This window comes from Athene cunicularia (assembly GCF_003259725.1).
Source record: "Athene cunicularia isolate RWA chromosome 4 unlocalized genomic scaffold, athCun1 chr4_part1, whole genome shotgun sequence".
NCBI lineage: Eukaryota > Metazoa > Chordata > Aves > Strigiformes > Strigidae > Athene > Athene cunicularia.
The window spans coordinates 11,549,225-11,573,856 of record NW_020799098.1 but is presented as its reverse complement, the minus strand read 5'-3'; the positions used below and the strand labels follow the sequence as shown (position 1 = coordinate 11,573,856).

The 24,632-nt window shown below is 37.0% G+C and overlaps 1 protein-coding gene across 7 annotated transcripts in view; it reads left to right on the top strand.

The window, feature by feature from the left end:
* Nucleotides 1-24,632, top strand: part of SORCS2 (sortilin related VPS10 domain containing receptor 2) — a 385,148-nt gene that overhangs the window by 341,285 nt on the left and 19,231 nt on the right. For all 7 annotated transcript variants that reach the window (XM_026846778.1, XM_026846777.1, XM_026846776.1 and 4 more), the window contains exons 14-22: nt 4,196-4,316; nt 5,648-5,781; nt 6,368-6,496; nt 7,912-8,083; nt 11,490-11,676; nt 15,539-15,672; nt 17,001-17,124; nt 18,918-19,030; nt 20,654-20,779. In XM_026846778.1, the coding sequence (XP_026702579.1) occupies nt 4,196-4,316; nt 5,648-5,781; nt 6,368-6,496; nt 7,912-8,083; nt 11,490-11,676; nt 15,539-15,672; nt 17,001-17,124; nt 18,918-19,030; nt 20,654-20,779 (1,240 nt within the window). The remainder of the gene's footprint in view (nt 1-4,195; nt 4,317-5,647; nt 5,782-6,367; nt 6,497-7,911; nt 8,084-11,489; nt 11,677-15,538; nt 15,673-17,000; nt 17,125-18,917; nt 19,031-20,653; nt 20,780-24,632) is intronic.

Sequence of the window (24,632 nt, the reverse complement as noted above, 5' to 3'; positions counted from 1 at the left end):
ACAAGAGACTGGACCAACAGGCAGAAAAGTTATTTCTGTCTTTTCCTAAAAATCCACAGAGAGGCTTATAGTTCACCAACTGAAGCAGTGCCTTTGCTGAATACATATAGAGCTTGTGCATAGCTCCCATATTACTCTAGTAGAATTTGCATAATTTCTAGAGTAATTTCTATAATTTTTATAACATTATAGGATTTGGGACTGGGCAATATCCCAAGAGTTTATGGAATCTCTAGCTCTAATCCTGATGTTTCACTAATTTCTTGCTCTACTGAGGGGGAGTAAACAACCTCAATATCTTGTAGCATTACCACCACAGAATCACAAAATGGTTGAGGTTGGAAGGGACCTCTGGAGGTCATTTTGTCTGAGCCCCCTACTGAAGCAGAGCCACCAAGAACTAGTCAACCAGGATCATTTCCAGACAGCTTTTGAATATCTCTAAGGATGGAGTCTCTACAACCTCTCTGGGCAATCTGTGCCAGTGCTCGGTCACCCTCACAGTAAAAAAATGTTTCCTGATGTTCAGAGGGAATCTCCTGTGTTTCAGTTTATGACCTTTGGCTCTGGTCCTGTCACTGGGCACCACTGAAAACAACCTGGCTTAATCTTTTTTGCACACTCCCTTCAGGTATTTATATGCATTGGTAAGATCCCTCCGAACCTTCTCTTCTCCAGGCTTGAACAGCCCCAGCTCCCTCATCCTTTCCCCTTAGGAGAGATGTTCTCATCCCTTCCTTACCTTCATGGCCCTTTGCTGGATTCTCTCGTTTGTCTGTGTCTCTCTCATACTGAGGAGCCCAGAACTGGACACAGTACTCCAGGTGTGACCTCACCAGTGCTGAAGAGAAGGAATCAGAGAATTGCGCAGCTGTGTCTTTTAAGTTTATTGATCTCTTTGAAGATAAAAGCCTTTTGTTGTACTTTTTAGCTTTACTTTTTCCAGAGAAAAGCCCAATTCTTTCAATCTTTCTTTACTGGTTACATTTTCAAAGCAGCGTATGAGTCATCTTTGCCCTTTTTCAAATTCATTTTTAGTGCGTGTGTAAAGATGCATATAACATCCAAAATTAGAAACCATATTCTACCAGAGGTTCCACCAGTGTCAGGTTCATCAAAATAATTAGCTTCATGTCTTCTATTTTCCAGTTCTGAATACAGCCTAGAATTAGGTTTTTTTCTTTTGCAGCAACACTGCATTCTTGTTTTAATTCCCCAGAATTTCCCAAGCCTTTTATTCAATATTTGAAAGTTATTCTCCATTGTGGCTTTGCACCTTTGTTGGTTTTTTTTTTTGTTTTGCTGTTGTTTGGTGTGGGTTTTTTTCTTCTCTAGGAGTACTTTCTGCAATTGGTCATGGGTATTTCATCATGTTGATTTCTGAACATTGCTTCCATCAGTCGGTATCCTCACCCTTCCTTCTGTGTTATCTGCAAAATTTTATGTGTTTGTTATTAGACCACATAGGTGTTAATGAAAATATTGACTGTGGACCCATCATATCTTTGTGATACATATTTAAAAATATTTTCTTGTTTGATAATTATTTTTGAAAATGGATTTTTCTAATTGGATATGTGCTCCCATTCCTCATTACAATGATTTTATCTGCAGTTTTCTTTTTTACATTGAGACAATGTCAACTAGAACGGTGTAACAGTCAACAAAGGTCAAAATATGCTACACTTTCTCCTGTCTTTATCCACTAAACCAGTTACCCTATAAAAGAAGTAAATTACATTAGTTTGACATGATTTGGTTTTGTCAAATCCATAGTGGCTGTTTGCTATCATTTTAATTATCTCCAAGGTGCTTATAACTGGATAGCTTAATTGTTTGTTATCTTTGTGGTTATGAAAATTAATTCTGTAACTCCCTGGGCTCTATTTTGCTAGTTTATATATGTGGTTATATATATACACACATATATATATATGTGTATATATAGATGTGTGTGTGTGTGTGTGTGTATATATATTTAAAAATATATTCAAAATGTTCCCTTTTCCATAGTCATCTGGAATCACCCTCATCCTCTGTGAGGTCTAAAAGATGATGATTAATATTTCAGAGATTTTGGTTTATACTTACAAGAGAATTTCATTATTCTGTTCTGCACTGAACTCAAACAACCATCTCCTTTCTTCTTTCCTGTCTATTCTGCCTGATAGCTAACATGAATGAAGAAAATTTCATTTCTTCTGTAGCAAATACTTCTCTTGAGGCAGGAGTGAATTTTTGACAGGACTTTGCTCCTTAGACTTAAACATATTTGTTGATAAATGAGTTAATAAAAGAAATGTAATCATTTTGTAAAGTTTTGTGGTGTCTAAAGAAGCATTCACAGAGGTAGATAGCTGCATAAGCACATGGTGAAGTCTGCCTTATGTTAGTACCTTGTATGGAGAAAAAAAAAAGATTTTAAATAAAAAAGTGCAAGTATTTAGCATGCAAAAGACACTTCATGCCTGTCAGCAAAGCCAGCCATATTGAAGCAAGCATTGTGGAAAAAGCATGAGACCACCTAAGTAGTTGCTTTCCTGGGTAAGTAACTACAAGTGAATAAGATTATATGGTGACAGCAGCTTTCAGGATCCAGCTGAACCAGAAAAAGGAATCAAACCTGTAGGTCTCAAGGGGAGAAGTGGGACCACACACCTATGTGCACATACAGCCAGTGGACTCAGCTACATTTTTTCATTTTTGTGTATTGTCTCTACTTCTGAGCTATGGATACATTTAGAAGGAAAGAACATAGATGATCCAAGTCCTTTAATCTCAGAGCATTACAAGAAAAGTGTAAGACATACAAACTAAAAAGCCCATGTTTCTGTTTAATTAAGTGCACTTCTGATGGTGAGGTTTACTGTGACCACAGATTGCTCAGTTATTATAATACGTGTTGCATGGTCAATAGCTATAGATGTCTACATCTCTGTGCTATGGCTGAGAAGCAAAGACACCAGAAAGGAAAGAAGGAAATCACTCTACACCTTTAGTCTCTGCAACTGGTTTTCAGCCTCTTTGGTAGACTTTAGAGCTCTACATCCATCTACCAGAGAAGGTGCTTTAGTGTGATGATGATTTCTCTGTGCTGCAGAGAATCCAACATTTCCTCACTTCTGGTCTACCCTAGTTCCACTTTGAACCTGGTATTAAGGACAAGAGAAATGACTCTGCACAGCAGAATGCTTTTAACAAAACTGTACCATTCCTGCTGTGTCTGGATTTGGACAAAACTGAGGGCAAAACAAAAGGAATGAATTAGTTTGGAAAATGCTACTAAATCTTGGAAAATGAACTCTGTGCAGTATAAACTGCACAAGATTGTTGGCTTCAGAATCAACCTTAAATTCTTTGGCAAGTAAGCCACGTAAGCCTGATACAAACCACAAATATAGTTGACTTTTGCCCAAACAGAGTCCTTATCCTTTCTAATTTGTTGCTGGATGTCATACTTACCATTTTGTTTTGGAAATAAATATTCTGACTGAAAATGTTGGCTGCTTTGAAAGTGTAGCTTGGTTTTTAAAGCAATGAAATTTCCTTTTTTTTTTTTAAATAAAAAAGGTAATTTACTTAGCGGCTGGTTTTTGTTATACATTGGACTATCTGAAATGGAGACTCAGAGTTCTTCAGCATAATGTGCAGATGCAGTGTATTCCTTAGAAATGAATACTGTTTCGTGATACTACTGTGAGTTTAAACAATAGGAAATTGCCATCTGAAATCTGTAGAAGTTAAAAAAACCACAAACAAACAAACAACAAAAACAACTGAAGAAGTTGCACTAGAGTTATAAGAAATGAGTGACAGATTTGGAAACTGAATCTGGTGATCCTGGGTTCTGCTCCTGGATCTGAGCTCCCCATCAAAATCTGAGATCTCTGTATGTTTCATATAACAAGATAATAGATAAAAATGTTGGGTTTAAAAGCATTTCCCATTAAATTTCTGGATAGTTTGCTGGGGAAAAAAAAAATAAAGCTCTAATCTGTGAACTATATTTTTACTTTGTAAAGTTTCATAGACAGTTATGAACTAGACATATGAAGAGGAATAAAAGAAAAATTAACCAGGAACCTTTTAGTAGGGAGCCATGAATGTGGAAAGGAAAAGATAGAACTTAAAGTTTGAATGTAAGTTGTATGATATTTCTTTGCAGTAAGGTTTTCCTTTTGATCCTTTTGTTCAGAGTCTTTGGACATATTAGTTACCGTTCGGACTGGGAACTGGTGAAGGTGGACTTCAGACCATCCTTCCCCAGGGAGTGCACGGATGATGACTATGAGTCTTGGGAGCTCACAAATCTACAGGTATGCATGATCTTATGTTAAGTGCCACAACTTTTCTGTAGCTTTCAGATTCATGTAAAACTGTGTGCTGGGAAAATGTTTTCAAACAGAATTTGGATGCTGCGTCCCCAGCTTTGATCTCCTTAGGTTAGTATTTGCTGATTTTACAATAGTTTTAAAATGGGAGAGGATTTTGTGTTACTTCTGGTTGTGTGATCTGTGTCCTGCAAAAGGCAGAAGTACATCTGGTGGTCTGCTACAATAATAGGTGGTCCTGCTGGATTGTGAAGCATATACCATAAACTGTGTAATATTGATTGAAGCAATTTCAACATGCACTTTATGTGTTCTGCCAACTTCCTGACCACATACTGTACTCATATATAAATTGTCATAAGTAAAGCCCATTCCAGAAGTAATTTAGGATCTCAGTGGACCAATCACGTAATGGCGTCCAGTTGTTTTGGGCAATACCATTTCTGCAGTAATGCATTAAGGCTGTGCTAATCCTGGTGCTCTGGCCAAATCCAATTTTGGGAAGCTACATTCTCTATACAATGTATTGATTAAAGAGACCAATGTGAGGGGTTTTTTTACATTAAAGGGAATATGTCATATTTATTCATAATTATTCTGATTATTATGTTTTACTTCTTCCAGTGCATTTGTTCCCTCACTCTCTGCAGGGTTGGGTTTTTTTTCGCATACTACTCTATGTTACTTCAGCTCTCCGGCTCACATTTGCTAGTTCTCATGCCTAATTTTACATTTCTTGTTTGGGAATGCTGTGCATTTACAAAGAATGTTATGCAGATCTGAGCCTAAAGAATAACAGTCTCTTTGGATATTGGCATTGAAATGCCTTTCAGAAATTAGAAACTACTAAAATGACTTTGACAGAGTACTTGCAGCTGCCCAATTACCAGTGGAGTGTGTTCAGATAGTCTTTGTTCTACTTGTGTCCACATGGTTGGTGCTTTGTGTTGACTGCTGACAAGAGACATGGTGATTCAGATAGAACTTCAGACATCTGCATCCACACAGAAGTTGTAGGGTTGTGCCTAGATTGTGCACAGATGAAACATGGGTTAAATTGCACTTGAATTTTCATGTACATCTTTGGATTTATGCCCTGAAATACAGCATATGCTGCAACTGTCTAAGAGTCCATTAATGGGCAGCTGTAGATGTGAGAGTTTTCTATGCCTATGCCTTTGAGTATGAGAGAGTTCATACAAGTTTACAGTCTTGTAAGTTTTGGCAGCAAGATCATCCTTTCTCAGTACAACGTAAGGTCACATCTGTGTGGTGTAGGTTATGGCGTGCATTAAGTCTAGTGCTTTGATGTTCAGGGTGATCGTTGCATCATGGGCCAGCAGAGGAGCTTTCGAAAGAGGAAGGTTTCATCATGGTGCATTAAAGGGAGAAGCTTCACGTCAGCTCTCACATCCAAAGTTTGTGAATGTGTGAACTCTGATTTCTTATGGTGAGTCTGTCTGTGGACCTTTTGATTTATTGCTAGTAACTGGTTACTTAGAATTTAAGATGGATTTATTCTCCTCCTTTTGCCCATCTCCTCAGGTAGCTGTGTATAAGCAAATAGGCAGGTTGCTTTTGCATTTGCCTTTGTGTAAAAACATAGTCATGTTTTAAGTATTTGCTTCCCCAACTGAACAAATCTTGATGTTTTTCTGTGTTGATCAGGACTTAAAAAATGACCATTGGATTGATTCATAAGGCAAGCAAACCCTTTCTATTTGCAAATGAAGCAAAAAAACCCCAGAAGAAATGTGTTGGTCTGAGTAACAAAATAAACGTTTTAAAAATCTAAGCTATCAAGAGAGTTAATTTGCAGAACTGACAAAGTAATTACAACCAGTTTTTCCCAAGAGTACACAACTCCCATTGAAATTAGACTTAGAACAGAACTGGCTTCATCAGCTTGTATGTTCAACTGGTAGAATAACACTAAAAAAAATCTTTTTACTCTTAAAAACATCATCTCATCCACCCCAAATTAGACTGCTGAATGAAGTGGGGATAGTAACATACTTGGTGTTGATATTTTTCAGTGATTATGGGTTTGAGCGCTCTGTACCTCTGAAGTCGGAGTCTAGCAAATGCTTTGCTGACTTTTGGTTTAACCCAGAAGCACCTCCTGAGGACTGCGTGCTGGGGCAGGCATACACCAGCAGCACTGGGTAAGCTGATTTTGCTTTCAGCTGGCTTGCAAAGGCTTCCAGAGAGGAGGAGAACATTCTGACCAAGGGCCACAAAAGTGGTTTGAAGGAGCTGTAGGCAAACTGTAAAAACTGGGAAATGTAAAAGTTCTGACTCTGACTTAGAGCACGTGCAGGAGCTTTCTACTGACTAATGACAGAGAAATTGTAACTTTTTATGTTCACAGGAGGTCAAAAACGAATCCGTTTGAGAAGAGGGGGAGCTGTCCTGTTTGTGGGTTTTTTGTTTTGTTTTGGTTTTTTTTTTGGTAATGTTTTGTAGCCATTGTTACACTTCTTGTAGGAAATTCCATTCAGAGCTTTTTCTTTTAGCCCATTGCTTGGAGTCAGACCCAATTTTCAGATTGAATCCAATGAATTACTCTGAGGAGCCAGTAACATCCCACAGAACTTCCCAGCCTTTCACTTCCATAGGGGTAAGGAGTTCTGTGGAGAATAGATTCTTTTCCTGACCATATGGGACACTCAGAATCAAAGGAAAGCACTAGTAACTGTAAACAATACCGCATAGAATATACATTACAATATAGTCTGACGTCTGTGCTGAGAATAACTTGCAGCTGGCATCTATTCTGGCTTATCATAACATCATCTCTGTCGGCTGTGGAGATGAGAACCAAATGATGAAATGTCAAATCTGGCACTAGAATCATGGTCTCTGTGTATATTTGCCTTACCGAGGAAAATGATGCCTTTTGGACTGCGGCTGACAGCTGTGATATACAGAATAGGAATTCAAAAGGGTGAAATCTGACTCTGATTTTAAAGGGTGTTTAGAAATAACATACCTGAGTGAAACTGATCTATAAATAAATCTGTACACATCCAAGTATTTCATTATTAGTTCTTTAAAAGTGTTAGGCCTTTCAATCTTTTATACTGTTACGTTAAATAAATAGTTTCAGTGTTTTAATAAATACATGGATTTGAGAACAGCAGTTAAGCAATTGGTTCTGGGTTAATGCAGAAGCTGCTGGATCTAATTTCTTCCTGATCTTTGGGGTTAGAACCAAGACCTCTAGAACACTGAAGACTGTTGAATACTAGGAAGGGGTATGACAGAGAGGACAGGAGAGTGTCTAGCTCCTGGAGGGCTGGTCAGGAATGTTTCTAAATTTGAAAAGGCAGTCTCTTGCAGTGCATGCAAGTGAAATTCTTCTCGTGCTTTACATCCTTTCTTCAACAGGTTTTACTCAGTAAAGGCAATGTCCCTCATTAAAGTTTTTAGATCATGCAAATGGTTTTGAGCATCTGCGATCTTGTCTGTGAACCAAATGAATGTTTATTAGCTACCATCACACTTTCGTTTGGTGCCCCTGATGGCATTCTTCTGCTCACCTCCGATTCACTGTGCTCACTGCTTGCTGTTTTTGCAGATACAGGAAAGTTGTTTCTAATGTGTGTGAAGGTGGCGTAGACCTGCAGCAGAATTTAGCACAGCATATGTGTCCATTGATTGCTCCCAAGGGACTTCAGATCAGCATCAAAGAAGAAAGCCTGGCTGTTAAGCCTGGGGAAGACATCACCTTCGTTGTCAGACAAGAGCAGGTAGTAATGAACATTGGCTTTATGGAAGTTTCCTTTCTATTTTTAGTGTTCATTTCACTCCTACCTGCTTTGCTGCTGACTGAAGATTTGTGCTTGAGACAAAGATGAATTACTCTCTAAATATTGAAAATTCTGTTTTCAAGTGAATTGGACAATCTAGTAAGCTCAGTGAACCACCAAGTTCTGCCCAGAGAATGGAATTTGTCTTCTCAGCAGTTTAGCCAGTCATTATTTCTTAAAGGCAATGGCTTCTTGGAAAATCGAAGGAACTAAATTACAAAGGTCTGCTTGGACTGAAAATTTCAGGTGCTGTATCAGAGAAGAACAGAAATGCAGAGAACATTTAATATTCTGGTTTAAGTGTTTTTGAGAATCTGCCTTTCATACAGGAATGAGGCAAACCTTTCTAGAAATCAGCAAATACCACAGCATAATAACATTTATTATATCTTAGTTGTATCACCAAAGGTATGTTTTCTTCTGTTTATTGAGAAAGACCATGCCCTAAGGCCCTGACCAACAGCAGCGAGTAACTTTTGGATGAATTGTTTGCCATGCATATGTTTCCTAATGCTTGTTTTTTAGCATTAGGCTACAACTGCTGTGTTCAGGTTACTGGAGTATTGTACTTCCTGGCTAACCCCACTGATTTGCAAGAACTTGAAGAAAGTTCACACATTTTGGCAAACCTGTGCAATATAAATCAGATGCTTGGGATTTAATTCTGTAATGGAATCAAGAAGGTTATGTGCAGAACACTGGGCTGCTTAACGCTTCACAGACTCTGCACCCCGATGCTTGCAGTGCCCCAGCAGTTTATGTGGCAAGTTACGCTGCCTTCTCTTTTTATAATTTGTTTAGAAATGTTTATTGTAAGACTAGAGCATTTGGTTGCAATTTGAACTCTAATGATTTTCATTGGCAGTTTTACTTTTCTTTCCTACTGAAGCTTTCATGAATATCTGTGGCAATACGTAAAACATTTAAAACGATTCAAAAATCTTCAGAAGTGAAGGGTCTTGAAGGGAATCCCGTGCTGTGTTTTCTGATGAAGTCTTTGCTCGGTTCATTGAAGTGGAAGGCAGATTTAGAAGTGTAGCAGTTTGCTGCCCCCTATGGCTAAGAAGAATATTTATACTCAAATGTCCTGAGCGTTGTTTAGGACTTAATCTATACAACAAGGTCTAATAAGAATTCATAACAATTACTGTGTTTAAGAAACAGCTCTACTAGGATAAACCAAAACATGCCAATTTCTCTGCTGAACAAAATTAATTTACTAGTTTATGTGAACGCATGTTACTAGGTGCAGGAATGCCAGACATGAGGGAGTAAAGAAAGCAGGCCTCAGATATGTTTGGGCAGTTTGTAAGTGACCTTAAAAATACATATATATATATATATTTTGCAAATGTAATTGTAATGATTTTTTCCCAAATTCTGTTGGCTGAATGTATGAATAAATAATATCATGACAGTCATTTGTTTTCCATGGAAGTGGAAGCCTCAGTTCCTTTTAAATTTAGCTGCTTTTTCCCCGAATGTGACTTTTGTTATATGTCCACTGCTCTCTGTCTTTCCTGGTCAGAGAAACAGAAGTGCCTTAGTGTTTTGAAGACAACACTCTCATCTTTACACTAGGGAAGCTATTCGAATAAAACATTAAGAGAAGCTTGCATCTACTGGCTTTCAACACTGATTTCTGTCTCACATAAAAAGAAAAAAAAAAGCATGTATACTTGTTAACATAAGGAAGAGTGAACAAGAACTGTTTGCAAGCTAATGTCATCTAAAGAGATTCCACTTACTGGCATATTGCTGTCAAGAAGACATCTCTCTTGCTTTAAACTTTAATAACATATTATCTCCTCTGCTAAATTCTACCATCTGTTGTCAAAAGAAATATGTTATTTGGAAAAAAATATTCACAGTGAAGAAGCTTTCTAGGTCCTTTATGTGTGTTGAAATATGGTGTTTATGTATTTGATAACCTGTAGGGTTCCTTATTATGGGTATTCTTTTACATTATAAGCAATGCTTTTTCATCCGATAAAACATTGAAGAAAAAGCAACCAAACTGCAAAATAATAAAAGGAGGAAATAATAGTATGTTTTCCTTCCCTTTGTAATGCCAGGGTATGTAAGTTCCAGGCTTTGTTGCCTCCTTTGATTTCACATTAGTGCTGCTTTCTGGGTTTAGATTTTGATATAAAACTATTTCAGAGAGTGGCTTATGAGAAGTTAAGTGATTTTTGATGAGTGTCAATCCTTCTCTGATTTGATGGCCATTCAGGTCACCTGAGTAGCATATGGATGTATATGTTCCTTTCTTAGAGGCATATCTGTTTTCATGATGTGGAGGATTTTCTACCAAGCCTGGCCCTGCAACCTATTTTAATTGTATGACTGTCATGGCCGTGTGCTGTGGCAAGGGAGCAGGAACGTATTACTGAAGACCAGGGAAGCAGGACAGCTTGCTAAGACAGTGCTCCCAGTACTAGTGAGAAAGTGTTGCTGCTCACAACTTTGACTCCATCCCCATCACCAGCCCATGGAGCACAGGCCTGACCTCTCCCAAACAGCCACACTGTGACAACATGAGTGATGGGAATATGTTGATCCTCTGACAGTAGAATCACTCTTGCAGTATTTTAGGCCTGAGTTTGGGAAGACAGTGTCATTTAAAGGAGCACTTAGCAGAAGTGTAGTGAATTATAAATTCTGTGAGATGCTTGACATAACAGGATTATTTAGCTAGACTTTTAAACCCTTTCCTAAACTCAACTCAATAATCTGCTTCATTAAGCATGCATCTAATTTTGCAGTACAGCATGTTAGTTCTAGACATGCTGGTAGCTCTGTATAATGCAGTACAATCCTGTGCAAAGATCCCAGCTTGAATCTAGAAGGCGATATGGTTGACGCTCAGAGGGTGTGGTTCGAAGGTGCTCTGAAGAAGGTCTAAACCAATTAATTTTACTTTATAATTGCATAGGCCAGATATTCACTGGATTGACTGGTAATTCACTAAAATAACAATATTCAGTTGTTTGCAACTGAATGTGGTGTTGCCCTGCACCGTTCATTATGTTAGTTAATGTCCAGCTGAATTGAGACAAGAGTGACGGCTTCTGTGTCACACAACTTTGTTAGTGGTCTGGGGCACTTATTTTAAGATAGCGCCTTACTGTGGAAATTTGATATTGTATCTACTAATGCTCACAACATCTGTTGCACTAAAATCTTTGCCATGGGTATAGTGCTTTTATTGCAACTATTGCAATTAAGTCAAAATATCTGGCTTGGGCTGGAGATGCTGTTGTGATTCAGGAAATGGTTGTAATCATGTGTCCTGTCTATTTCAGTTCTGGCCATTTAAAATATTTTGGATCTGTTTTCCTTTTAGGGTGATACATTGAATACCAAATACCAGGTAGATCTTGGAGATGGCTTTAAGGCAATATATGTGAACCTTACGATGACTGGAGAACCCATCCGTCACCGCTATGAGAATCCAGGGATTTACCGTGTATCGGTGAAGGCTGAGAATGTGGCTGGGCATGATGAGGCTGTGGTGTTCATCCAAGTCAACTGTAAATCAGCTCTGTTTTTCTTACTTTTGCTGCTGTGTAAAAGCCTCATGACAACTGTGAAGTAGTAAAGAAAATTACTAATTAAAATTAGGGAAAATGCATATTTTTTCAATAATCTCATGCAATCTTGCAGTGCTGTATGTTAATGCAGAGACTTGTAAACCTAATGTATTAGGAAGTCAGAGTTAGGTTTTTTTTTTATTTGGGAGGATGGTGTATTAGTCATTACACAGCAAGCATACCTCAGTTCAAATCTCAGGTTTGATCCATATTCCTATCTCAATACCTCATTGGCAGTCTTAGCAGATAAAATTTAACACTTCAAGCTGTGTCTTCTTAGGAGCTTCTAGTTGCTGTGTGAAGCAAGTAAACAGGTGTGTTGAGAAATGTATGAGCTCTTGAATGATTTTAAAAAATAAAATCTCTGTGTTTCTATATGTCAGGCTACTTATTATAGTACTAGAATCAAGATCTGAGGTAGTTAATTCTCACAAAGTTTTAAAGTGGCACTTAGGTGTAACTTTATGTTGGCAGGCAGTATTACTTGACTTCTCTTCCTCTCCCTAATTAAGACCTAAAAACCCCCATCAAATAGATTTAAAAGAAAAGAATAGCATAGCACAAGGAATATCATGCACCATCGCAAACTTAATGTACCTCAGTTCTCTCATAATTGAAATGAAGAAGGATACTTATAAATGGAACTGAATTTTCCTCTTCTTTTGAGATTCAAGACAGCTATTGCTTTGTCTGTTTTCAGATGTGTCAAAAATTCAGAGACAAGTAACATCAAAAGAAAAGATACTCATCTTGCATTCTCCAGGTGTCTGTTCCCATCTGTTGTGAGTGGTGTGTCTTCCATCCTAATCCCAAATTGCAGGAGCCATATACAAGGCTATGCACAGATCCACGTGCTTTATGTCAGCCTGTCTAGTGACAGCTGATATTTATGTATTTTACTTGTCAGAGTCCTTGAGTCCAGAGTTTCCAGTTCTGCTTTGATTAGCAGATGGAGCCCAACCTATTGATGATAATGGCCTATCTCCTATTAAAATCAAATGGAAAGGATCAGAATCGAATTCTCCACCTCAGCTTCATTATCTCTGTTGTGTTTGGTTTTTATATCATTTGACATGTCCAGAGAGCTCAGATAAATTACTTAAGGCTTCACCATTACTTTTGTTTTTAGGAGCTTCTAGGTACTGAGAAGTAGATTAAACACAGGAAGAGTAGATATGTACAAGCAACAAACAGCAAAAAACTCTGTGTAACAACCTTCTCTCCAGGGAGAACAACTTCTTACTGTACAGAGAATGACAAGCAGTAGCAAGCCCTGATGGAAAGCGGAACAAGCGCTTTCTCAAAATGTGCTTCTGGTGTGGCCTACATCAGGATCAGGAGTAAAAATAAAATATGTTGATTGTGGTTTATGCAGTAGATTTACAAATTGCAGAAGCCAGAGTTAATTTTCACAAATAAAATGACACCAAAATAAGAGGGTTTTGGCATCAAAGTGCAGTGGCACAGAGCACTGAAAGCACATGTGGTCCATTTCTGAGCTTGTCCATGGATGCTGCACATGGTCTAAAAGACTCATGGAAGCGTATTACTCAGCCCACTTGAATAAATGCTTTCTATGTGATTTACTCTGTTTAATTTTTTAAAGTAAATTACAAGATCTGAGTAAATTAGCTGGCACTAATTAAACTGCTATTTCTACATTCTAGAGAAACACTAATAGCATTCACTTACATTTTTTTTACTGTGGAATACCATGAAAGCAGAAACATCTGTACAGTCCTGCTTTCACTCTATCTTCAGCTGGTGTATTCCCAGGGAATTTTTTCAGGAACAAACGATACAGGGAATATTTGGTACTCCTGCCAAGTTCTGTTGCTATGGGATGCTCTGCAATGTAGGACTATTACATGAACTTTGGCCTGTCATCCAGATTATGCTTTCTGATACACATCACACAATTTACAACTAGTCAATGAACTGTAAGAGAATTTACAGCAAATCTGGTAGTATAAATGTAGTAGGTAACGCAAAATTAAAAGAACTGAAGAAGAACTAGGCATATATATTCTTCATCATGAAACCATAATATCCATAGTGTGTGAATAGTCATGGAGCTTTGAAAACTGCTGAAGTTGTAGCTTCATTAAACAAGTAAGTCAGCTTCATTCCTTAGTGTACACACTTAAGGGTGCTATGTAGCTTGTTCAAATGCATTATGGAATTGTGTGACTGAAACAAGCAGAAGGACTCACAGTAATTACTTTTAGCTCTTTAATATATCGGAATGCCAAACTTGAAATAAGAGTAATCATTTAAGTACCAAACAACTTCTCTAAAAATTTTGGAAAAGAAACTAACCTTCTTCAGGAGAAAAAAACATATTTCAAAATGATCTGTTTCCTCTGGGAAAATGTAAATTTATGGCAAAATAAAAATAGTGATGCCAATCCCTCCAGACTTCTTTGATTTGCCTTGTCAGAAGGAAAATCTGTTTCTAGGAGGAACAAATTTAGCTGAATTCCTATAATTTCTGAATTTTCCTCAAGACACCAGCAACAGGAAGAACATTTTAACTCTGTTTTGGTAAAGAAGGTATTGAAGAAACCATTTGTTTAAAGACCCAACATATCTTGAATTCATCTGGGTGATTAAAGAGTTATTGGAGAAAGCAAAGTGAAAGTGCTTTGGATGAAGCAGCAGGCAGGATGGTTGAAGGGAGGTGGAAAAGGAGGGTGCGCACAGCTCAAACAACTTGGTCTCAAGTTCAATCAGTTTAGTCGAAGTGAATTAGCAGTGACTGAGCAATGATTCAGTTCATGAGAGGAAGAGAAAGACTTTGGATCGGTGTTAATTACCTTTAAGTTTGCACTGAGCTGAAAGACTTTTGAATTAGTTAAAAGATATTTAAAATGAAACCAAAATGGATGGGTTAGTATTCATTCTGTGTAACCAATGCCTATTGGACCATACAATGGTTTGATATCCTGGATAGATGGTGCAGCAAGTTAAGAAATTCTAGTTATCACATTATACTATTATAAAGCTTACCTTCAGACATTCTGAAAAAGATATACTGGGAAATCTCCAAGGGAAAGATTTTCTATTAGTAAGGTTATTGTACTATGAAGCAAAATACAACATTAAGAAGCAGATAAAATCTCCAAAATGATGCATTTCTTTTATACAAGTAATAATGTTTACAGCATCCATAGGCAAAAGTTCAGAAAGGAATAAACTTACTCTAAGGCGCATTTTGAGGTACAGAGGTTATCTATTTTTATTTGCAAATAAATGCTCCACTGATATACATATACACTGATATACACGCATTAATGAGAGTTTGTGTGGTGTGAGCCTAACAGCTGATATTTTATTATAGAATTACTAGTCAGCAACATTCTTTTCCAGTTTTTTGCTTCTCCCTAAATGGTTTGAGATTTTTCAGATTTCTATTAGTTTGTAGTTTTTATTACTTTTTTAAAAAAAAAAAAAAAGGAAGCTGAGATTATCTTTTCCATATTTTAACCTAGAATATTTACTTATGTTTTCTAGAACTGGACATGAACAAAAAAAAAAAAAAAAAGCATCAGAGGTGTATTGGTGTATTTTGGTCATTGGTCTCATTGCTCTAGGATTTTCTTTGTGGGTTTTTTGAAGGCTTTTTTTGGGTTGAAATGAGGTCCATTCAATTATGCCCATAGCTTTCAGTGCAGACATAAAAGCATGAGGGAGGGAAGAATCAATTCAGGACATTATGGTGTGCAGGTGAGAGGCTTTTGGGGAAAGAAGCAATCAATAAATTGAATTCTTGTCCAATGATGTTTTTGGAACTTTTATTCAGCTCCATTGCAGGCTTTAAATTTAGAAGTGGTTCCAGTTGTTGGGAGAAACCAGGAGGTCAACCTGACGGCCATCATACTGCCTAAGAACCCTAATTTGACTGTATTCTACTGGTGGATAGGAAACAATCTTCAGGTAGATGATCATTTTTTACTAAGATTATTTTCAGTCTCTTTCCAATAAAAGTTGTGTTACCTCTTACTTTAATAGAAATGCTTGCATGTTGCATGCCTTCTTTTAGATTGTCTTTCATTCCAAATAGCCAGTTATGCCTCGTGGCAAGTGTTATCACATACATTTATGTGTTTTATCACATACATTTAAGATGTTAATTTCCCTTTATTGCTAATTATGTGGAAAAGGAAATTTTTCTCATAGAGTTGCTTTGTATTTCTAAATTATTTTTGGGGGAGGGGCACAAAAATTCAGTTTATTTCATTACATGTGGAAAAAAAAAATTGTGGAGGGGGGGGAATGCATTTGGGATTATACCATTGGTGAATGATGAAACTTAGATTTATGCACTTTCATGTTGATAATGTGAGTACTGTAAATTTATGTGCTATACAGAAGTATATATATTCATTATACAGATAAATATTTTCTGGGAGTCTAAAATAAACTGACGTGTCAGAAACAACTGGGATATCTAAAACACACCGGGAGCACTCAGACAATCTAATGATATTAATTTGGGGATAGAAAATCTGGATAAACATATCCTAGAGCAATAAATATCCAAGTATTTCTATTGGCAATATTTCTTTTCTATCTGGGTTAATTTCTTTTAAAGTAATTCTTTCAATAACAGGTAAGTAAAGTATTTTCTTTGAGATAGACCAAGTTTGACACAGGAATGCTTCAGATAAGCACAACAAAGTTTATTCCTGTAAATGTGCTGTCTACCATAATCCCAGCCTGCATCTGTTTATTATTGTTGACTTTGCCATTGCCAGAACAGGCACTGCAGATTCAGTGTAGTGTTGTGAAGGGTTTTGTAATCATACAGATGTGATCAAGGAACAGAGTGTCTCAGTTCCATCTTGGAGGTTATGGTGGACTGGTGTACTTCATGGGTCATGCTCTAAATCAGCAGAATTAATCCTTTTGACCCTGACATACCCTACATTTTTTGAGGCAAATGACTTGCTACATAGGATCTTCTTGAGATTGTTGAGCCTTCCTCAAAATCCATTTAGTTCAGTGGGATCTGAATGAAAACCTAATATTCTAATGAATATTCTAAAAGATGTTTGCCTCATATGTCACCTATTCTTTTTATAAAGGATCCATTTAGGGAAAGAAACATCCTGTATTGAAACTTATAATTGAACAGTTTGATAATATGTTGACTGTGTAATTGATGTGAATTTTTGTTCATATTTTAAATGGCAGTCTCTTCAGACACTGTTCTCATGGTTCTTGCTGAAATTCTATTTTCAATTTTTCCTTGTTTTTTAAAGCCACTCCTTACATTGGAGAGTTTCCTGGTGACAAACTTTGCTGAGACAGGTGACATCAGAGTTACTGTCCAAGCTTCCTGTGGGAGCTCCATGCTTCAGGACTCAAAAGTTGTCCACGTTTTTGGTGAGACATTCCTCTTGTTTTTTGGGTTTTTTTTTGTTTCATGGGTACTTGTTTCTTATACCTCTTAAATCAGCCCTGACACAACTGAACCTGTTGTAAAATTATATCTAATGCCACATATAATTCTTAAAATTAGAGGGGTGAACTGTCTCTAGGTAACTCTGTGAAGTTGAATCAGTGTGTGATTGTATGGAAGGGTTTTATCCAAAACATTTTGTTTCATTTGCTTATTTTAAATATTACTGTGGTTCCTAACTGCTATATGTAGCACTAGAGCTTAAGTAGTATTTTGGCCTATGATTAGAAAGTTTCTTAGAATTTTAAAATAAAGTAGTTTAAATATCTCTGGAAAAAAAAAAAAAAAGTTATAGATATGCTCTCAGCATTAAAAACTATGTGAAATAATTGCCTTTTATCTCAATATATCACTGTTCCTTTGATGTTTATCTGAGAGTTTGGATCAAATATAGCTCTGCTGTAATTATTGAATAACCCTTCAGCTCTTGTTTCACATTGTGCCCTGGTGTGTCTTGTTGTGTCTTACAATGTGGTGACAAGGCAGAATATACTGTGAAAAATGTAGTGCCGACAGATTATTTACATTTGTATTTGTGCTGTCACATGTGGGAATTCTGATAAGTGAAAAAGCTTCTTTTTAATGCAGAGATAAAAGCCTTCAGATATCATGGCATACACAGTATGATACATCTCTATGGTCTGAAGAATATTCTGTTATTTTTGCTATTAGTATACTTATTTACTTTAAATAATGGTAAAAATCACACTCATGCTAAATGGAGCTTTTACGAACCTTATCCTTTCCTAAGATAAATGGATTTAACGTTTTGGATACCACTTATAAGTACATCCACTTTTTTAGAAATCTTTAGAAGTGTGACTATAAGTGTAACCCTCCTAAGTGTGACTAGATCAATGACTTCGGCTTTCTAATGCTTCTTCTGCTCTTAGTATTGACCAATCCCGATACCAAGAGCAAGAAAGTACTGGCCATGAGGGAAATAAAGAAACCTTTGGAATAGAAAACCACATTAAAATACAAATCTGTTGGAAGTGCCAGGTTTGACTCATGAATTCCAGAGGATCTCTTCTTCTGTTGGAAGTTCCCCAGGTGTTGATCCAAGGAGCCTATAAAGAGAAAGGGAATATTTTAGAGACTGTTTACTGAGGAACAGCCCATTTCCAGTATTTCAGATATTTTTGACAATATCCAAAGAAATATTGTGGGCGTACCTTGTTTTTATTTTTTCAAATAGGGCAATACTTAGCCTTTGTCATCTCCTTTATGTTCTTACTTTTGTAGCTAGTTTATGGAGTATGTAAAGTATTCATTTTACATGAAAAACAGGAACATGCAATGGGCAAAAACCATATGTTTATGATTCAGTGAGAATGAAATCCACTGGCACATTCCCATTACACATAAAAGAAACTAACCATGTTTGTGTGGTGTATTGTCCTAAGGAAAAATTATTGGGAAGGTTATGACCCCAGAGCATGTATGTAAATCTGCTTTGTTAATCTTTTTCTTCCTACTTTTTTATCTTTAGGCACAAGTTGGATGATGATGAAAATACAGAAAGAAATAGAGTGCCTGACAGGACCGTACTCTCGCTCCATGCAAGAGTAGTGTTGTTCCTACATACTGCTGTGCTGCACAGCAAATAATGCCAAACACATATTTTCAGCTTTTATATCTACAAAACTGTTTTTGCAACCTGGTTTATTACTTGTTTAAAACTGCTTGGTTGTTTGTTTTGTTGTTTTTTTCCTAGATCATTTTCATGTTCTTCCTCTGAAGTTTACTAAGCACCTGGACATGTACAACCCCGACATACCAGAGTGGAGAGAAGACATAGGGCGGGTAGTAACACGACTTCTTGCAAAGGTGCTCTTTCAGATTGCTCGTAAAATGTTCCCTCACCAGTTGTAAAGCTTGAAGGTTAAGTTAATGCCTTCTCCTTTAGAAAAAAAGGAGGCAGAGCAAAATAATAAAGTGAATCTCATGAGCCACATTTCAAACAAGTTTGAGCCTAGTGTTGCTTTTACATGCAGGCTGTAGATGATGATATTGTAGCATAGACAGTTCAGAACTAACACAGCCTAATTGGCAATTAATGCTAAATATTTCTCTCTGGGATTAGGGATAGACATATTGGCAAATACTGCTGACTCCAAAACAGGAAGAGTAGCTTAAATGTGATATATTTAGAAGTTAAGCAAAGGATGCTGTGTAATATAAAAGACATAGTCTTTGTGTAATAGCAAAGCAGAAAGAAAGAATTTACAATGTCAGTTGTGTAACTTTGGAAATTATATATAATATATAGGCACACAGTTCATACAGCTGGTTTTTTAGATCACATTCACAAAAAGAAATGTGGGTTGGAAGCAGCTGAACCCTGTAGGTTAAATCAAGTACAAAGCCATGCAGCACTACTGTGAGGTAAGTAAAGAGCACCCCATGAAAACGGTGAGCTCTAGAGCTGTGCTTTTCAGGTGCACAGGCTGCAACCAACCGAGTGTGCACACACTGACTCTGGTGAGGGCAATAGCACTGAGGTGCAGGTTGATAATGTTTTTAAAATACTTGCATTTGAAATAACTTGACTTTTCCTGCATTTGCAGTCATGCTCTGCAATTTTGACTTTATACCGTTTTCTGCCTTTTTTTAGTGGCTCATATCAAATGTCAAATTAAATTTCCCACTTTTATCAACTTAAACCCATTCCAGAACCACTGTCAGTCAAATAAATATTTTACTCCCTTATAAAATAATCCTTGCATTTTAATAATTGTTAAATGATTTGCAAACACATATGAATGATTTAATGGAATTTCAGAATCTGTTTGGGTAAGGCTACAGGAAATGTCCAGGGTGTTCTCATTAGAATCGTGTGACTGTATTATGCATTCTATGGAGGAATTTGGAACTAAAAGCAAAATTTGCTCAAACTATTTTGAAAAGGGATACACTTGACTTTCAGTGGGGGATGCGGGTATTCATTACAATTTCAGGAACTCAATTTAGGTGCTCAATCTCACCCTGGAAGACTTCTCTCCATCCATTAAACACAGATGGAAAAGTAGCTTCCTTGAGCTAAAGTTAGCTGTAATGAATATGCCCTTCTAAGTCTACTAAGTGTCTGAATGGCACACAAAGGTTCCTAAATCACATAGGATTTTTTTTTAATGTTACCCTAGAAATTCACAGCCATTGCAGAGTTTTACTAAAACTGCATACCACTTCATTTTGCTTCTTTCCATGATGCCACTAAATTGCTTTAATGTGATAACACTGCTTAGCTCTTCCAATCTTCAAAGAGCAGCTCACATTTCAGTTAATTTATGTTTGACTTTGTTCATGTTTTAGCTTCTGTTGGAATCCCCTCTAAATATTAATGATCTGAACACCAAAGACCAAAAGACATGTGTGGAGTTTATTTACATATTTTCTATTACATATAAAGGATGATGTCCTAGAATTTGTCATATGCCTTTGTCGTTGCAGGAAACCAATATACCCAAAGAAACACTCATGACGGTCGTGAAACCTGGTCTACCCACAACTGCTGACTTGCATGTGCTACTACCAGCAAACCAACCAAAAAGGAAGAGAAGTGTAACTAGTGATAAGGTAACTAGAGCAATGTATTTCTGTTTAGGACAGTTCCATCCCATTCTGCAATCAGTGGCTGTACTCTCATTTATGTGAAATTAAAAGGTGTTTCCTAACTATGTAAAGATCTCACTCCCACCTGATAAGAGACATGTAAAAGCTAGCAACAGCTATGACTGCTTTGTTTGACACAGCATAATCTTGTGCTTATTGGTATTAGTGTGTTACTCAAGAATACTCAACAATAATGATCTGGTTTTTAAACAAAAACAACAGTTGATGGCATGCCAGTCTATGAAGACCTGGTAGAACAGAGTGTATTTAGAACACTGATATTTCTAAAGAAGGATGAACCATCTCTGCACTGTCTTTAGACTTATATATCATGTCAAACAGAAACAGAACCTTAATAGTTGACCTATAATGTAAAAAGCATCAAGCAGGCAGTTTCTGACTTTATGAGCAAATGTCCTTTTCAATTGGAAGGAAACAAATCAAGTGAACACAGGAATGAAAAACAGATATTAGTTTCTCCCTACTTATTTCCATACCATATTTCTTCCGTAGCAAAAGACCTTATGCCACTTGAAAATCAGAAGGCTGACACTTACAGTTTATGATATTTGTCCTTTTGCTGGGATAGAGAAGGAACAGATCCCAACACTGGACCTGTATCTTGAAGTTCAAGTCCTGCCAGTAACAGAGAATCCCAGTGTAAGGTATTGTTAGCTTTGAGAGGCATTTTACAGGTTTTTGAGATGAGGTCACAGTATCCAAAGAGCTGGATAAAGTAGGTAAAACGAAGCTCTTTCTATGAATAAAAATCCAGTAGATTGTGTTTGGAATTGAGGGCGTACACTTTGGAAGGTCCAATTGAGTATGTTGATGTGGAAGTACTCAACAGGTGTCTTAAAAATGCACAGAGTACAGTGTAAATGCACCAGCATTTATGCTTTATGGCAACCCCAACCCCTACTGCTCTCCCTCTATTATAACAGTGGGAAGTCCTGGAAGTCTGAAATCCTGATTATATTACAGGAAATGGTTAATTTTAACGGCTTGTCTCTTTAGTAGAGAGTCATTCATGAACTCTGGCTTTCAGACAGGTGACTATTACCACTCAAAATTATTTGTGTCCTTCTGCTTCTTGAAAAAGCAAGGTGTAGCCTCTGAAGGAATTTATTTCTCTTTATTCTGAGCATATATGGAATGGACATCTTTAATGATTTAAGGGAACTGATGGTGATAGGTTCATAGGTTGTGCAAACATTTCATTTCAGTTCAAAGTGGTGTTACGCATATTAGTTCCCTTTAAATCTCAACTGTTATATTAGCACTGTGCTTCAAGGCAGCTTAAAGAATATCATCAATTATAATTAATGCTGTTGCAAGGTTTTTTTCATGTTTATGTCCGAAATATCCTGTGAGTTACTCCAAAGATTAAAGAAGACCAATCACATGTTGCAAATGATTTGCAAAAGCTTCTGTTCAGTGGGGCTATGGGGAAATTAGAGTAGTTTAGCAGGGCACAGTTTCTGTGACAAGTAGTCCTCTGGTAAGACCTTGCAAAGGCTTTCTGAAACTAGAGGAGCACTGAAAGGTGAAATTAATTGTGTAATCCAGAGAATAGATGTACATTTCTGACATTGTTAGGATGGACCAGGACACGCCAGTGGTAGTTGGGGTTTACATGTATGGAAGTACTAAATATGGCACAACCTGCATTTCATTGGAGCAGGAACAAAGGGAAACAGGAGCGGTTACAGTGACCTGTGCTATTCAGTGATAAGGTACACTAGTATCACACTTCAGCACCAATTGTTTTATAGAGTACAATGCCGTAGAGCCAGACTTGTAGTGCTAGCTGCTTACATTTCTATTTTTGTATTATTGTTAAGGGACACTACTTCAGCTGTTGATATGTGCATATAAATTTGTTGATTTAGAATTGAATGGCATAAATTTTGATAAAATGTGTTGTATCAGAATCCATTATGACTCAGGAAATATCCTGAAAATATAGTCTATGTAAATAAACTTAGAAGCAGTAACTGGTTGAGTCAACAGGAAAATACTCATAGTGTCACCAGAGTAGAATCTTGAAGGTTTTCATCATGTTTCACTGGAAGGATGTGTTTTGTCATCCTGCTAGTGCCAGTTCTCAAAGTCAGTGTTGTGACACTGTTGTGAGGATCCACCAATGCAAAACGTTTTCTGCACATTTGGAGGAGATGTTCCTAAAATCCTTAACTTAGACATAGTTATGAAATGCCTTCCCTTAAAGAGAACCTATTTGTTCTTGGCTGAAGACCTTTTAGATTTGGGATATTATGTGATTTCAGAAGGATTGTTAAAGGCAACAGTTTGTTTGTCAGGCAGAGAACACCTGCTTGGTGGAGTTCCTATTGGTGTTTTACATGGAGTGTTTTGATGTGATGCTATTTGTTAAGTTAGTGATCTGGAATGGGAGTTATTACTGTAAAATAATATGGTAAAAATACGGTAAAAGTGGCCAGCAATAACAAAGATCATAAGTTGGCAGTGTGGTATTAGGAGCCCTTTGGATGATTGTGAAATTTGGTTCCATTCTGACAAAAGCACTTTTTCATTCAAATCTATACATGTAGAAATAAAAGTTGAGTGTCACATTTCATTCTAATCACTGACTCTAGAGGAAGACTTGGTTGCTTAATTTATTCACATCTGTTACATGTCTAATGTCAGGTGGTATGACTCCAGTTGAAAGGGTTAATTAAAGTGCATTTAAACTATAGCCTGGAAAGCAGTGGCTCTGTGGAATATTTGGGGCTCTATCTAGACTAACTGCTACATGAAAATTCCCAGTGAGTTACTTTGGCAAAAAGGGCAAGTCAGACCCCTAGATGTGTAAGTGGGTAAGAGTTTAAATAGTGTCATTATTTTTGCCTTCTTATACCACAGTGCAGGAACCATTGTATTCACATCTTCAAATTTTAGCATTGGAAAGGATGTAGAAAAAGATGATAGAAAATTCAAATGCATTATAACCTTAACTTAGAGAGTCTAGGGAGGAACTCCAAACACTGGATTTGTTTTTTAAAAACTTGAAGAGGTAGCAGCACTGTGTTCAATAAACACCTTGGGGCAGGAAAAAAACAAACAAAACAAAAAAACAACCACAAAAAAACCCCCACAGAAAAATAAAAACAAAAAAAACCAACCCATGAGTACTGAAACAATCATAAATCTAACAGTGAAATAAATAAGCCAGAACCTTTGTCTGGATTCACATGAGGTTCAAATTTTTGACCTGTGAAAGTATAGTTTGTCTAGGCTTGGGTTGGAGCCCAGGGGTGGAGAGAGAAATAACGAACAAGTGTTAGTCACTTAAGCAAAAACCAGAGCAAATGTTGGATTCTTCAAACTTCTGCCAGGAAAATATGATGTATCCAAATCTATGGGGCTCAGTCATTTCATTTACTGGCTGAAAGTCAGATTAGCCTAAAGTACTGGTCCCTCTTGCATTGTATACCACCAACATGTGAATTAGCCTGGACTGAGACAAAGTAACTCTATTTCAGTGGTGCCCGCATCATTTTAAAGGCTGCTAATCAGTATAGCTGTTATATCCATTCTCTTTTCAGACTTTGGGCAAAAAGATAAATAATAAGGAGCTATCTGGAGTAACTGTCTTGCAAAATAACTGAGGCCATGCTCACATCACCCTTATGTTGAGTCATTTCCCCACAAAAAAAAAAAAAAACAACAAAAGAAAGAAAAAAATAAAAAAGTAATATAGTCAGTGGAATGGCTTCAGAAGTTAGATATTCCTCAATATGAGTAAGGATATTTGAATTTCAACTTCTGTACCATCTCTGTCCATAAGAGAGAC